Source organism: Thalassophryne amazonica, chromosome 18 (genome assembly GCF_902500255.1).
Source record: "Thalassophryne amazonica chromosome 18, fThaAma1.1, whole genome shotgun sequence".
Lineage (NCBI taxonomy): Eukaryota > Metazoa > Chordata > Actinopteri > Batrachoidiformes > Batrachoididae > Thalassophryne > Thalassophryne amazonica.
In genome coordinates this window covers 8817167-8834279 of record NC_047120.1, presented here as the reverse complement: position 1 = coordinate 8834279, position 17113 = coordinate 8817167, and the positions used below count along the sequence as shown (strand labels likewise).

Sequence of the window (17113 nt, the reverse complement as noted above, 5' to 3'; positions counted from 1 at the left end):
TTTGGATGCTGTAGCTCCTCTGAAAAAGAGAGCCTTAAATCAGAAGTGCCTGACTTCATGGTATAACTCAAACTCGCAGCTTAAAGCAGATAACCCGTACGTTGGAGAGGAAATGGCGTCTCACTAATTTAGAAGATCTTCACTTAGCCTGGAAAAAGAGTCTGTTGCTCTATAAAAAAAAGCCCTCCATAAAGCTAGGACATCTTACTACTCATCACTAATTGAAGAAAATAAGAACAACCCCAGGTTTCTTTTCAGCACTGTAGCCAGGCTGACAAAGAGTCAGAGCTCTATTGAGCCGAGTATTCCTTTAACTTTAACTAGTATTGACTTCATGACTTTCTTTGCTAATAAAATTTTAACTATTAGAGAAAAAATTACTCATAACCATCCCAAAGACGTATTGTTATCTTTGGCTGCTTTCAGTGATGCCGGTATTTGGTTAGACTCTTTCTCTCCGATTGTTCTGTCTGAGTTATTTTCATTAGTTACTTCCTCCAAACCATCAACATGTCTATTAGACCCCATTCCTACCAGGCTGCTCAAGGAAGCCCTACCATTATTTAATGCTTCGATCTTAAATATGATCAATCTATCTTTATTAGTTGGCTATGTACCACAGGCTTTTAAGGTGGCAGTAATTAAACCATTACTTAAAAAGCCATCACTTGACCCAGCTATCTTAGCTAATTATAGGCCAATCTCCAACCTTCCTTTTCTCTCAAAAATTCTTGAAAGGGTAGTTGTAAAACAGCTAACTGATCATCTGCAGAGGAATGGTCTATTTGAAGAGTTTCAGTTAGGGTTTAGAATTCATCATAGTACAGAAACAGCATTAGTGAAGGTTACAAATGATCTTCTTATGGCCTCAGACAGTGGACTCATTTCTGTGCTTGTTCTGTTAGACCTCAGTGCTGCTTTTGATACTGTTGACCATAAAATTTTATTACAGAGATTAGAGCATGCCATAGGTATTAAAGGCACTGCGCTGCGTTGGTTTGAATCATATTTATCTAATAGATTACAATTTGTTCATGTAAATGGGGAATCTTCTTCACAGATTAAGGTTAATTATGGAGTTCCACAAGGATATGTCATTCAATGCACATATTAAACAAATATGTAGGACTGCTTTTTTGCATTTGCGCAATATCTCTAAAATTAGAAAGGTCTTGTCTCAGAGTGATGCTGAAAAACTAATTAATGCATTTATTTCCTCTAGGCTGGACTATTGTAATTCATTATTATCAGGTTGTCCTAAAAGTTCCCTGAAAAGCCTTCAGTTAATTCAAAATGCTGCAGCTAGAGTACTGACAGGGACTAGAAGGAGAGAGCATATCTCACCCATATTGGCCTCTCTTCATTGGCTTCCTGTTAATTCTAGAATAGAATTTAAAATTCTTCTTCTTACTTCTAAGGTTTTGAATAATCAGGTCCCATCTTATCTTAGGGACCTCATAGTACCGTATCACCCCAATAGAGTGCTTCGCTCTCAGACTGCAGGCTTACTTGTAGTTCCTAGGGTTTGTAAGAGTAGAATGGGAGGCAGAGCCTTCAGCTTTCAGGCTCCTCTCCTGTGGAACCAGCTCTCAGTTCAGATCAGGGAGACAGACACCCTCTCTTAAAACTTAAGGCTTAAAACTTTCCTTTTTGCTAAAGCTTATAGTTAGGGCTGGATCAGGTGACCCTGAACCATCCCTTAGTTATGCTGCTATAGACTTAGACTGCTGGGGGGTTCCCATGATGCACTGAGTGTTTCTTTCCTCTTTTGCTCTGTATGCACCACTCTGCATTTAATCATTAGTGATGATCTCTGCTCCCCTCCACAGCATGTCTTTTTCCTGGTTCTCTCCCTCAGCCCCAACCAGTACCAGCAGAAGACTGCCCCTCCCTGAGCCTGGTTCTGCTGGAGGTTTTCTTCCTGTTAAAAGGGAGTTTTTCCTTCCCACTGCTGCCAAGTGCTTGCTCACAGGGGGTCGTTTTGACCGTTGGGGTTTTTCCGTAATTATTGTATGGCCTTGCCTTACAATATAAAGCGCCTTGGGGCAACTGTTTGTTGTGATTTGGCGCTATATAAATAAAATTGATTTGAATTGATTTGATTTATATAAACATACAGTGGGGCCAAAAAGTATTTAGTCAGCCCCTGATTGTGCAAGTTCTCCTACTTAGAAAGATGAGAGAGGTGTGTAATTTTCAACAGAGGTACACTTCAACTATGAGAGACAAAATGAAAAAAAAAAATCCAGAAAATTACATTGTAGGATTTTTAAATAATTTATTTGTAAATTATGGTGGAAAATAAGCATTTGGTCACCCACAAACAAGCAAGATTTCTGGCTCTCACACACCTGTAACTTCTTTAAGAAGCTCTTCTGTCCTCCACCTGTTACCTGTATTAATGGCACCTGTTGGAACTCATTATCTGTATAAAAGACACCTGTCCACAGCCTCAAACAGTCAGACTCCAAACTCAACCATGGCCAAGACCAAAGAGCTGTCCAAGGACACCAGGAAGAAAATTGTAGATGTACACCAGGCTGGGAAGAGTGAATCTACAATAGTCAAGCAGGTTGGTGTGAATAAATCAACTGTGGGAGCAATTGTAAGAAAATGAAAGACATACAAGACCATTGATAATCTCCCTCAATCTGGGGCTCCACTCAAGACGTCATCCCCTGGGGTCAAAATGATCATGAGAATCGTGAACAGAAATCCCAGAACTACATGGAGGGACCTGATGAATGACCTGCAGAGAGCTGGGACCAAAGTAACAAAGGCTACACACTACACAGAGAGGACTCAAATCCTGCAGTGCCAGGCGTGTCCCCCTGCTTAAGCCAGTACATGTCCAGGCCCGTCTGAAGTTTGCCAGAGAACATATGGATGATCCAGAAGAGGACTGGCAGAATATCATGTGGTCAGATTAAACCAAAATAGAACATTTTGGTTAAAACTCAACTCGTGTTTGGAGGAAGAAGAATGCTGAGTTGCATTCCAAGAACATCATACCTACTGTGAAGCATGGGGGTGGAAACATCATGCTTTGGGGCCGTTTTGCTGCAAAGGGGACAGGATGACTGATCCTTGTTAAGGGAAGAATGAACATGGCCATGTATCGTGAGATTTTAAGCTAAAACCTCCTTCCATCGAGAGCATTGAAGATGCACCATGGCTGGGTCTTCCAGCATGACGGTGATCCCAAACACACCGCTCGGGCAATAAAGGAGTGGCTCCATAAAAAGCATTTCAAGGTCCTGGAGTAGCCAAGCCAGTCTCCAGACCTCAACCCCATAGACAATTTGTTGAGGGAGCTGAAAGTCCGTGTTGCCCAGTGACAGCCCCAAAACTTCATTGCTCTAGAGGAGATCTGCATGGAGGAATGTACCAAAATGCCAGCTACAGTGTGTGTAAACCTGGTGAAGACTTACAGGAAACGTTTGACCTCTGTCATTGCCAACAAAGATTATATTACAAAGTATTGAGTTGAATTTTTGTTATTAGCCAAATACTTATTTTCCACCATAATTTACAAATAAATTCTTTAAAAATTATACAATGTGATTTCCTGGATTTTTTTTCCCTCATTTTGTCTCATAGTTGAAGTGTACCTATGTTGAAAATTACAGACCTCTCTCATCTTTCTAAGTAGGAGAACTGGTACAACCAGGGACTGACTAAATACTTTTTGGCCCCACTGTAAAAGGATTCTTATTAAACGGGTTATTGGAAGAGACTCAGACAAAATTAAACAGAATATGTAGAATATTTAAAACGGCAAATCCTCAGTACCCCCACTCCAGAACACAGTTTATTTAAACTTGAACTCACAGCTAATATAAGATTTTATTCAGCTTATGTACTTACTGAAACATTGTACAAATAGTGGGAAATTTGTTGGTGTTATCAAAAAGCGGATTTTAGCCAACATCTCCTCAGTGTTGTCAAAGTTAAACTCAGTCGCAAGGAACACTGACGGCATGTGTTTCACACTAAAAATTTTGCTGGGATGCTAGCATTAAACGTTTTATTGTGAAATGGTGCAAGCAACATGAACTATCTGATGTTGGTGAGTGTGATGATTGGGTATTAAAGGAGCATCCCCAAAAGGCTCAGCCGTTCACAAGCAAAGATGGGTTGAGGATCACCACTTTGTAAACAACTGCGTGAAAAAAAATAGCCCAACAGTTTAAGAACAATGTTTCTCAATGTTCAATTGCAAGGAATTTAGGGATTCCATCATCTACATTCCATAATATAAAAAACATTTAGAGAATCTGGAGAACTTTCTACACGTAAGCAGCAAGGCCGAAAACCAACACTGAATGCCCGTGACCTTCAATCACTCAGTTTTGCATTTAAAAACAAATATCGTGTAAAGGATCTTACTGCGTGGGCTCAGGAACACTTCAGAAAACTATTGTCAGTTAACACAGTTCATCGCTACATCTACAAGTGCAAGTTAAAACTATCATGCAAAATGAAAACCAACAACATCCAGAAACGCCACCGCCTTCTCTGGGCCTGAGCTCATTTGAAAAGGACAGACGCAAAGTGGAAAAGTGTGCTGTGGTCTGATGAGTCCACATTTCAGATTGTTTTTGGAAATCATGGACGTCATGTCCTCTGGACAAAAGTGGAAAGATGATCCAGATTGTTACCAGTGCAAAGTTCAAAAGCCAGCATCTGTGATGGTATGGGGTGTGTTAGTGCCCATGGCATGGGCAACTTACACATCTGTGATGGCACCATCAATGCTGAAAGGTACATCCTGTTAGCAACACATGCTGCCATCCAAGCAACGTCTTTTTCAGGGACGTCCCTGCTTATTTCAGCAAGACAGTGCCAAGCCACATTCTGAACGTGTTACAACAGAGTGGCTTCATAGTAAAGAGTGTGGGTACTAGACTGGCCTGCCTGCAGTCCAGACCTGTCGCCCATTGAAAGTGTGTGGCGCATTATGAAGTGCAAAATATGACAACGGAGACCCCGGACTGTTGAACAACTGAAGTCGTACATCAAGCAAGAATGGCAAAGAATTCCACCTACAAAGCTTCAACAATTAGTGTCCTCAGTTCCTAAACACTTACTGAGTGTTGTTAGAAGGAAAGATGATGTAACACAGTGGTAAACATACCACTGTCCCAGCTTTTTTAAAACATGTTGTAGGCATCCATTTCAAAATGAGCAAATATTTTCACAAAAACAGTTTGAACATTAAATATCTTGTCTTTGTGGTGTATTCAATTGAATATAGGTTGAAGAGGATTTGCAAATCATTGTATTCTGTTTTTATTTACATTTTACACAACATCCCAACTTCATTGGAATCGGGGTTGTAAAATGGTTCTGGAGAACATTGGAATGTCTAAAACCCACACCGTGCCACAGCGAACCATAACCTGGTTTATTCCTGCAGTTCAACAGCAACCTGTGATCACCAGCGTGGTATGGAGGTGTTCACAGGAGGCTGAAGACAGTCTTTGTGGATGTGTTGAGGCGACCGATTGGACTGCGTTCTGTGATGCGCAGGGGGAAGACATCAAAAGCAGGAAAGCATTATGGACTGCATAACGGATTATATCAACTTCTGCACAGACAATATTACTCCAACAGTAAACCGTGGGTGATGACTGACATCAAGGTGACACTGGACAGGAAGAAGGCTGCATTCAGGAGTGGAGAAGGCAGAAGGAGTGAAGAGGGAGCAGCAAGAACGGAGGAAGAACATCACAGAGGGGAAGGACAGTTACAGGAGGAAGCTGGAGAACAAGCTCAGGGAGAACAACATGAGGAAGGTGTGGAAGGGGATGAGAACCATCACTAGTCATGGCAAGAAGGTGGACCAGATGATGGAAGGAGACTTTCATGAGGCCAATGAACTAAACCTTCTTAAAGAGTTATGACAACACAGGAGCCGAGTGAAGGACATTGCTGCCTGGTGCCTCAGGCCATCAGACTGTACAACTCCTCACTCAGGGAGGAGAAGTAGTAGCCAGTAAATCAGTAGCAATCAGTATGTCTGGTATTTATATTTGCAAGTTGTTCTTTTTTAACTTTCACTTTGATGCTCGTGGTGCTTCTTACCCTGTGTGCTGCTATACAATGCTGCTGGAACCTCAATTTCAGTCTTCCCAAGGGATCAATAAAGTTCTGTCTAATCTAAAATAGACTCTGCCCACCCTTCCCCCAGCTACTCTCATTGCTCCCCCTCCCCTGTGCACCCCCTCCTCCCACCAACCTGACCCCACTCCCCTCCCTCCAGTACATCCTCATTATCCTTGATGCCTTCCATCATCATCATCATTGAGGAGGTGAGAAGAGAATTTAGTTGCCTGTGTCCAGGAAAGGCTGCGGGTCCTGAAGGTCTCAGCCTCAGAGTGCTGAAGGAATGTGCTGTCCAGCTGTGTAGGATTTTCCAGCACATCTTCAACTTGAGCCTGAGCCAGATGGTTGTTCCTGAGCTGTGGAAAACCTCATGTCTGGTCCCTGTGCCCAAGAAGAAGAAACCCAACACACTTAATGATTACAGACTTGTGGCCCAAACATCACGTTATGAAGTCACTTCAGAGGCTTGCCCTGAGGCTCCTCCACACGGTCACCGAATCATCACTGGACCCACTGCAGTTTGTGTTCCAGTCCAACAGGGGAGTGGAGGATGGTATCATCTTCATGCTGCGCATAGCTTACTCTCACCTAGAGGAGACAGGCAGCACTGTGAGAGTCATATTCTTCGACTTCTACAGTGCATTCAACATTACCTGGCCTGACTTGCTCAGCGATAAGCAGCAGGACATGAAGGTGGAGGCTCCACTGGTGGCCTGGATCAGCGACTACCCCACAAGCCGTCCACTGTACATGAGGCTTCAGGACATCACATCCGACACCATCAGGAGCAGCACAAGGGCACCACAGGGGACAGTCTTGTCTCAATTCCTGTTCACACTCTACAACATCTCAGATTTCAGGTTCTGGTCTCAGTCCTGCCACCTGCAGAAGTTTTCGGACGACTCTGCCATTGTGGGCAGTGACCAGGAGACTGAGTACAGGAGTGTGGTGGACAGGTTTATGAAATGGTGTGGACTCAGCCACCTGCAGGTCAACGTATCAAAGACGAAGATGCTGGTGGTGGACTTCAGAAGACTGAAAACCCGTCCAAACCCAGTTACCATCACTGGAACTGTGGTGGACATACTGAACTACTACAAGTACCTACAGTAGTGTTCAGAATAATAGTAGTGCTTATTTGACTAAAAAGATTAATCCAGGTTTTGAGTATTTCTTATTGTTACATGGGAAACAAGGTACTAGTAGATTCAGTAGATTCTCACAAATCCAACAAGACCAAGCATTCATGATATGCACACTCTTAAGGCTATGAAATTGGGCTGTTAGTAAAAAAAAAAAGTAGAAAAGGGGGTGTTCACAATAATAGTAGTGTGGCATTCAGTCAGTGAGTTTGTCAATTTTGTGGAACAAACAGGTGTGAATCAGTGAATCCCTATTTAAGGATGAAGCCAGCACTTGTTGAACATGATTTTCTCTTTGAAAGCCTGAGGAAAATGGGACGTTCAAGACATTGTTCAGAAGAACAGTGAAGACAATTGTTTTAAATCTGCCGTGGTTAAACCACTACTCAAGAAACCTAATCTTGATCCTGGTGTATTGAAAAATCATAGGCTGATATCAAATCTATCATTCTGCTCTAAAATTCTGGAAAAGGTGGTTTCACAGCAGCTTGTGGACTATCTTACTGAGAATGACCTTTTTGAGCCACTGGTCTGCTTTTAGAAGACATCACTCCACAGAAACAGCACTTATTAAAGTAGTTAATGATCTTCTGCGAGCAATGGACTCGGATACTACTACAGTATTGGTGTTGTTGGATCTCAGTGCTGCATTTGACACAGTTGATCATCATATTCTACTTGATAGGCTAGAAAACTGTTTCGGGATTACTGGAACTGCTCTTGCGTGGCTGACGTCTTATTTGTCTGGTCGTTCCCACTGTGTTTTGTGCAACGACACTACCTCTGACTTTAAGGGCATGAAGTTCGGGGTTCTGCATGGATCCATTCTGGGTCCCCTGCTTTTTTCCCTGTATATGGCACCCCTTGGAACATTTTTGCGGCGTTTTGGGGTTGCTTTTCATTGCTATGCTGATGATACTCAGTTGTATATGCCGATAGCTGCTGGAAATCCTGTCCACATAAAATCTTTACAGGACTGTCTCGCAGCAGTGAGAAGTTGGATGTCTACCAGCTTTCTACTTTTTAACTCTGATAAGACTGAAATGACGGTTCTTGGTCCAGCAAGACATCGGCATCAATTTGATCAGCTGGCGCTTAGCCTGGGTTCATGTGTTATACATCATACTGACAAAGTGAGGAACCTTGGGGTAAATTTTGACCCTGCGTTGTCCTTTGACCTCCACATTAGGGACATTACGAGGACTGCTTTCTTTCATTTAAGAAATATAGCAAAGATTCATCCCATCCTGTCTATGGCTGATGCTGAGACTCTGGTTCATGCGTTTGTTTCTTCTAGATTGGACTATTGTAATGCTTTGTTTTCTGGTTTACCACAGTCCAGCATCAGGGGTCTTCAGCTGGTTCAAAATGCTGCTGCCAGACTTCTCACGCGAAGCAGAAGGTTTGATCATATTACGCCGGTTCTGGAATGTATTCACTGGCTTCCAGTCTCCTTGAGATCAGATTTTAAGGTATTACTGTTGGACTATAAAATTGTTCACGGACTGGCGCCAGCCTGGTTGAGTCCTATGTGCTGGCAAGGTCTCTGCGTTCACAGGGTGCAGGACTATTGTGTGTCCCGAGGGTGAAGAAAAGGTCAGCGGGTTACAGAGCTTTTTATCACCGCGCTCCAGCTCTGTGGAATGATCTGCCTGCACAAATACAACAGGTTGAAGACATCTCTTCTCCCTGTTTTATCATTAGTATTTTATTGTGTGTCCTTTTTTTATATGTTTTATTTATTTTACTTAATTTTTTATGGTTAAATTTTTTATTGTATTTTAGTCTTTCATTTTATTCTGCTTTTAAATGCTTGTGAAGTGCCTTGAGGTGATTACTCGTGATTTGGCGCTATATAAATTAATAAATTATATTATATAAGAACAGCGTAGTTTGATTAAAAAGTTGATTGGAGAGGGGAAAACTTATAAAAAAAAAACTTATATAAAAAAATTATAGGCTGTTCATCTACAATGATCTCCAATGCTTTAAAATGGACAAAAAAAAAAGAGACGTGGAAGAAAACGGAAAACAACCATCAAAATGAATAGAAGAATAACTAGAATGGCAAAGGCTCACCCATTGATCAGCTCCAGGATGATCAAAGACAGTCTGGAGTTACCTGTAAGTGCTGTGACAGTTAGAAGACGCCTGTGTGAAGCTAATTTATTTGCAAGAATCCCCCGCAAAGTCCTTCTGTTAAATAAGACGTGCAGAAGAGGTTACAATTTGCCAAAGAACACATCAACTGGCCTAAAGAGAAATGGAGGAATATTTTGTGGACAGAGTAAAATTGTTCCAAGGGCCGCAGCCAGTTTGTGAGATGACCCCTAAACTCTGAATTCAAGCCACAGTTCACAGTGAAGACAGTGAAGCATGGTGGTGCAAGCATCATGATATGGGCATGTTTCTCCTACTATGGTATTGGGCCTATATATCGCATACCAGGTATCATGGATCAGTTTGGATATGTCAAAATACTTGAAGAGGTCATGTTGCCTTATGCTGAAGAGGACATGCCCTTGAAATGGGTGTTTCAACAAGACAATGACCCCAAGCACGCTAGTAAACAAGCAAAATCTTGGTTCCAAACCAACAAATTAATGCCTCGTGGATGTGAAGAAATCATGAAAAACTGTGGTTATACAATTAAATACTAGTTTAGTGATTCACAGGATTGTTAAAAAAACAGTTTGAACATAATAGTTTTGAGTTTGTAGCGTCAACAACAGATGCTACTATTATTGTGAACACCCCCTTTTCTTTTTTCTTTTTTTTACTAATAGCCCAATTTCATAGCCTTAAGAGTGTGCATATCATGAATGCTTGGTCTTGATGGATTTGTGAGAATCTACTGAATCTACTGGTACCTTGTTTCCCATGTAACAATAAGAAATATACTCAAAACCTGGATTAATCTTTTTAGTCACATATCACTATTATTCTGAATACTACTGTAGGTGTCCACATAGACAACAAACTGGACTGTATGTGTATAAGAAATGTCAGCACAGACTGTACTTACTCAGGAGGCTCAGATCTTTCAAAGTCTGCAAAAATATGTTGAAGATGTTTTATCATTTGGTCATCTACACTGTAGTGTGCTGGGGCAGCTGACATGAACAACAACAACAAGCTCATCAGGAGACCTGGCTGTCCTGGGGGTTGAGCGAGAACCTGTGATGGAGGTGTCAGAAAGGAGGATGCTGAGGAAACTGCTCAGCATCCAGGACAACACCTCCCACACCTGCATTCCACACGACATCCTGTCAGAGCACCTTCAGCCATACACTGAGACCACTGAGGTGCACCACAGAACACCACAGGAGGTCTTTCCTATCTGTGGCAATCAGGCTGTATAACTCCTCCCTTTCTGCAGGATATATACATTGTTGAACATCTTATGCAAATGTCTTATTTAAAAAATAATAAACATTGTTCACTGGTAACTTTCAGTAATTAAATAATTTTCTTTTGGATAAAGTTGGTCTTATCAGCAGTCTCCTTAGAACCTATCGTCAACCATCAAGTGCAAACTAAGATGTTGAGGGTTACTTAAAATCTCACTTTGATCTTTTGTTTTGTTTGTGAAACTTTCTGCTTTAGATCATTTTGTCAAACCTTCCTTTGGACGCAATTGACACCATTTAAATACCAACAGCAAGCTAGAATTTTTTTATTTTTTTTTTAGTCACCAACAAAAAAACAACGCTGTCAGCACATCGCCAGTGTTCAGATCAGGTTCATGTTTCAAACCCCAGATAAATACTTTTCATCATAGCAATCATCCATATAAATGTGGAGGTTTGAGGGTCCACCAGCGGAGGATCAGCAGGGGGGCAATCTTCAGAAGACATCTGACAGCTCGTTGCTTATTTGCAATATTCATGCTGATGAATGTTTGGTCACTTGTCTGTGTTTAGGGTCCTGGAGTCAAGGACACTTCCATGGTGCTGTCAGATATTCCAGAAGGATTTCTGGGAAAACTCCAGATCAGGAAGTCAGGCAAGATGCAGCTGAAACTGGGTGATATTGTCATGGACGTCTCTGAGGGAGCGGCGTTCTCCTTCCTTCAGGTGCTCCCGCTCACTGTCACCACAACGAGCCATCAGAAAAACATAATGATGATGTCACAGACCGTTACTTCTTTAGAGATGCCGCTCATCTCTCTGAAACTAAAGTCAGAGTGTTACTTTAGAATAGAGCCTTTATTGCCACTGCAAATATATACACATACAATGAAATTTGTCCTCTGCATTGAACCATCCGAACAGTCCCCCCCTCAAAATCGGTCCACCCTGCCTTCACTGCGTACGCGTCATCAACTGCGGTTCACCGATTAACACCTTGTTTCTGCTTCAAACGGCACTCCGGTCATCATCTATCTCAGTGACAGATATCTGAAGCTTTTGTACAAGAATCATTCCCACATAAATTCAGCATTATTTCATCATAAAAAATGGAGGAAGCAATCAGAGCGCCGCGGCTACACGAGCTGCTAGCTGATGCGTTCATTGCGCGTCGGTCATTTCAATGTATCAGAGTTTTGCTGAGTTTCTGCTTAAAACGGCCTCGTTTCTGCTTCAAACTGACTTTAGAATGATTTAAGAGGTTCTACTTTATTAATAATCCCATTAATCCATTTGATCGCTTTGTGTGAAGAGACTGTCTCAGATGTGCTGCTGTGGTCCGAAATGATGCATGCGAAGTGAAGGCAGGCAGAACGATTTTTAGGACAAGGATTTTTTTAATACAAGGTTGTTGCACACTCGTGAGAAATGTTTTGTTTAGAGTCATATCGGATTTTTTCGTAAAACAATGGCATCTCTGCTCTTTTCCGTTGCAGCAGTTGGTTTCAGTGCGTCTGTCCGACGCTCGGACTGGAGACATGATGGTGTTGGGGAACGTCCACCGCAAGCTGGTCCTGTCTCCGGACTTCCAGGTTTTACTCCAAGAAGCTGTCACAGAAGGAGCCAGATGAAAATTTTCAGCAGAGGACAGAGGGACACGTCGAGCCCCACCTACTGTCTCATTCCTGTTTTCATGTGTCCATGCACGCAGCTGTTTTAACTATTTTTCATTGTTAAATAAAACATGTTCATTTTCTTGTCCTCTGATCGTGAGCCGTTTGTCCACCTGACTGCTCCAAGACATCCTGAAAATTGCTACTTTTGTATCAATGGATGTCCCAATTGTTACATTTGAGAAGTTGAACGAGCAACTCGGGCGATGGCCCCGGAGCAGGACTAAGATCCAGTTTTTTAAGGACTTCCTATCAGAAGTGTGTATGTGGTAAGTGTTAGACTCGAAACGTTCTTTGATCTCAGCAGGGACGTTCATGTCTCTGGGTCCTCGGCCTTTGAGATCCAGAGATGCCTGGGAAGCTCTTATGTAGTCGTGAGGTCAAAGGTCAGAGGTACTGCTGCTAACTTTGCAGGATAAAGGTCCACTTCTTTAGGGTCCTGGTGCTTCTGGTCTTCCGGTACAGTTGCCAGATTTGGGGCACATCGTCACAACAAGCGTGCTTGAGGTTCAGGATGTGTCCCAGCAGACAGCACGTTACGTTTACCGAAGTCCCGACTGTTCCGAGGAGATACAGCTGTCCTTCTGTTTAAACCGGACACAGTTCTGATCAAGCAAACGTGTACGTGAAAGGATTAATTCAAAATATTTAAACTAAACCACACCTGGGAATTTTATGGCCCACAAGCCGTATCGGGCCCTTTGGCGGACTCGGACTGGCCTGCAAATACCTGGAAATTAAAGCATAAAATATTTACTGTTCTATTAAGCTATTGTTGTGATCGACCATCATCCACTTCCCAAGCCATTTGTGGCTGCGTGTCCCCCGGAGTGTAGCAGAGCCTGGCAGAGCGTTCACCCCGCGCCACACAGCCTGCCGCGGGGTGATCACGTACGCCACACAGCGTTCGTGTGATCCACAAGGAACTATCTGTGGGGACAGAGATGGTGGACGAAGCCATGGATCCAGCGCCAGAGACCATTTGGTTTTATTCCCACTTTTGGTCCCATGATTGTGAATGTTTCATTTTCACACTCATGCACTCTTGGCGCGTAGGCTTTTCAGTGATGGGAAAGCTGCAGATCATTCGTCCACCTTTTCCCAACCTTTTGACTCTTTCATTCAGCTGTCCTATCAAAATAAAACCATTCTTTTCTTGTAAATGATGAATCCAATCAATGTGCATCGCTCCTCAAAAATATCCGCTCATGCCAAAAAGAGAGCGGTGGATTTGATGAAGTTTAATAAATCCAGTTACAAGTCCTCTCTCACTGATGAGCATCTGTCAGCTGTGCTTCACATTTGATACACTTGTTGAAAATCAACAGACTAAATTTATCTCATTGAATAATAATAAAAAAAAACCCCTGAAAAACAGAAAAATGTAAAAAGTGGTGGTCACGCACAGACATAAGAACTAGTGTACTGGGATACTTTCCTCTTTTTTCTGCACACTTCAGTGACAATAATATTGGAACTCGTCTTTAATATCTGGTTTACAATGACAATTGTGACATAACCTCCTTGTTCCAACAGTAAGTTTCAATTTCAACAGTATATTAAACTCAAAATGCATTCTGGAGTCAATGTGACTGAAAATGATCACAAATGTAATGAGTCAGAAATGCTTCACAATTTGTTCACTATTGTCTTGGAAAATTTGAATAAATTACATTTTTGTACGGTAACCTTTTTTATTGACTAATCAGAACATCTAGTTTGTCAAAACAATGCTATTTACTGCTTTTTATATTGGAATGAAATTATTGTTTTGCAGACTTGACTTTAGTCTTTTGGCCCCGCCCTCCACAACATTTTCTTTTTCTCATTTAGCCCTTTGCAAAAAATATTTGCCCACCTGACCTAAGCTGTAAGGAACTGGGGCCTGTACTACGAAGCGGGGTTAACTTACTCAGATGTAACCCAGGGTCAACCTCTTAAACCGGGGTTGACAAAACCTGGTTTTCTCAAGTGGTGTTAATCGGTACTACGACGCTGAATAAGATGTTGATTTGTTGAACCTGTGTTAACCTAATTGGAGTACAACCCCTGGCACAAATTATGGAATCACTGGCCTCGGATGATGTTCATTCAGTTGTTTAATTTTGTAGAAAAAACGCAGATCACAGACATGACACAAAACTAAAGTCATTTCAAATGGCAACTTTCTGGCTTTAAGAAACACTATAAGAAATCAAGAAAAAAGATTGTGACAGTAACGGTTACTTTTTTTAGACCAAGCAGAGGAAAAAAATATGGAATCACTCAATTCTGAGGAATAAATTATGGAATCACCCTGTAAATTTTCATCCCCCAAACTAACACCTAAATCAAATCAGATCTGCTCGTTGACATTGACCCTATGCCATGACATTGACCCTATGTGTCTTTTTGCAAGGAATGTTTTCAGTTTTTGCTCTATGGCAAGATGCATTATCTTCTTGAAAAATGATTTCATCATCCCCAAACATCCTTTCAACTGTCCAAAATATCAACGTAAACTTATTATTGATGATGTAATGACAGCCATCTCCCCAGTGCCTTTACCTGACATGCAGCCCCATATCATCAATGACTGTGGAAATTTACATGTTCTCTTCAGGCAGTCATCTTTATAAATCTCATTGGAACGGCACCAAACAAAAGTTCCAGCATCATCACCTTGCCAAATGCAGATTCGAGATTCATCACTGAATATGACTTTCATCCATTCATCCACAGTCCACGATTGCTTTTCCTTAGCCCATTGTAACCTTGTTTTTTTTCTGTTTAGGTGTTAATGATGGCTTTTGTTTAGCTTTTCTGTATGTAAATCCCATTTCCTTTAGGCGGTTTCTTACAGTTAGGTCACAGACGTTGACTCGTTTCCTCCCATTCGTTCCTCATTTGTTTTGTTGTGCATTTTTCGATTTTTGACACATATTGCTTTAAGTTTTCTGTCTTCCTTGGTCTACCAGTATGTTTGCCTTTAACAACCTTCCCATGTTGTTTGTATTTGGTCCAGAGTTTAGACACAGCTGACTGTGAACAACCAACATCTTTTGCAACATTGTGTGATGATTTACCCTCTTTTAAGAGTTTGATAATCCTCTCCTTTGTTTCAATTGACATCTCTCGTGTTGGAGCCATGATTCATGTCAGTCCACTTGGTGCAACAGCTCTCCAAGGTGTGATCACTCCTTTTTAGATGCAGACTAATGAGCAGATCTGATATGATGCAGGTGTTAGTTTTGGGGATGAAAATTTACAGGGTGATTCCATAATTTTTTCCTCAGAATTGAGTGATTCCATATTTTTTTCCTCTGCTTGGTCTAAAAAAGTAACCGTTACTGACTGCCACAATCTTTTTTTCTTGATTTCTTATAGTTTTTCTTGAAGCTAGAAAGTTGCCATTTGAAATGACTTTACTTTTGTGTCATGTCTGTGATCTGCTTTTTTCCTACAAAATTAAACAACTGAATGAACATCCTCCGAGGCCGGTGAATCCATAATTTTTGCCAGGGGTTGTATGTGCGCGTTCACATAAAAAGGGCGGGTTGCAGCACACGTCACCATTTTTCAATGATGCGGTCACCTTACTTTACTGAAGAATGCACGATTATTATGCGGAGCTACGAGCAATTTAAATTAACGTTAAGGGGGAAATCGAACACATCGTCTGCCAATAAAGCAAGACAGGCTTGTTGGCAACGTATTGCTGATCGGGTAAAGGCGTAAGAACAATTCAATTGTTCTCCAAATCTGTTACAGATGATTAACCTGTGGAATCAATCAATCAATCAATGTCTAATATGTGTAAAGAAATGACCCTCTTTCATTAATTACGCCCAGATGCAACACGATTCAGAAGTGAGCATAGGCCTACTAATAAATGTTAGGTTAATTTAATGTTTCCTAAATAGGCTACCTTGACTGTATGATTGCTATTCCTAATCCTGTCAATATTTCAGATGCAATAGCAGTGCCAAACGCACCTGGCGGCAGGTGAAGGTGAAATATAAAAACATCCTTCAGAACGGTAGGTTTATATTCATAGCTTGATAAGCCCCACTTCGCCTAATTAATGGACATGCATTAGACCTATTTTGATATTAATAATTACCCGCGACTGCATAAAACCCTTCTTTGATTTGCATTGCGGATAAATGGCCAGGGAAAACGACAAATGCATCCAACAGTTTAGAAAGAGCAAGTACTACCTTGCGAATCTCAGATGTTCAGCATCACCGATGGAATACATAAATTGTCCACTGGCAAAATAGGCACAAGGCACATTATCTGCTCGATTGTCGGGGCATTGCTACACTGTAAAATCTGACTTGTTTTTACAGGAAAACGCTGGCAGCAGTGGTTACCAAGGAATTCCTGTAAAACATACAGAGCAGCACAGTAGATAACATTACAGACATAATATGCATATGGATTAACAGTGAATGAACCACGGCTGACTCACATTAAAAGAACTGTTAAATCTACAAACAAGAGCTCTCTTTTTTTGTACATTTAACTGCTGTATTTTTTACAGGAATTCCCCTGACCACAGCTGCCAATGTTTTCCTGTAAAAACAGTCTTTTTTTTTTTTACAGTGTACGATGGGTGATGTTACAGACTTCTGGCCCGATCAGCTGACAAAGATGACGAATTCCCTCGGCTGAGAATCTATATCTTTCATAGAGAATATCGTCCAGGTATGTCAGCAGATTCCGGTGGTCTTTAAAACCCTCGCCCTGTGAAGAGAGCCCCTCACAATTTGTGCCCCAATATCAAACGGATCATCCAGGTAGGCCGGCATTGTCTTCGGAGTGATTGAAGGTGGATGGACGGTACTTATAAAGGGAG

The 17113-nt window shown here is 41.6% G+C and overlaps 1 protein-coding gene across 1 annotated transcript in view; it reads left to right on the top strand.

Annotated features, from left to right (window-relative positions):
* zgc:171971 (uncharacterized protein LOC569690 homolog) overlaps positions 1-12318 on the top strand; it is a 46116-nt gene extending 33798 nt beyond the window's left edge. The window contains exons 7-8 of the mRNA XM_034194677.1: positions 11174-11326; positions 12097-12318. Coding sequence (XP_034050568.1) covers positions 11174-11326; positions 12097-12231 — 288 coding nt within the window. The 3' untranslated portion in view covers positions 12232-12318. The remainder of the gene's footprint in view (positions 1-11173; positions 11327-12096) is intronic.
* Positions 12319-17113: the final 4795 nt, after the last annotated feature.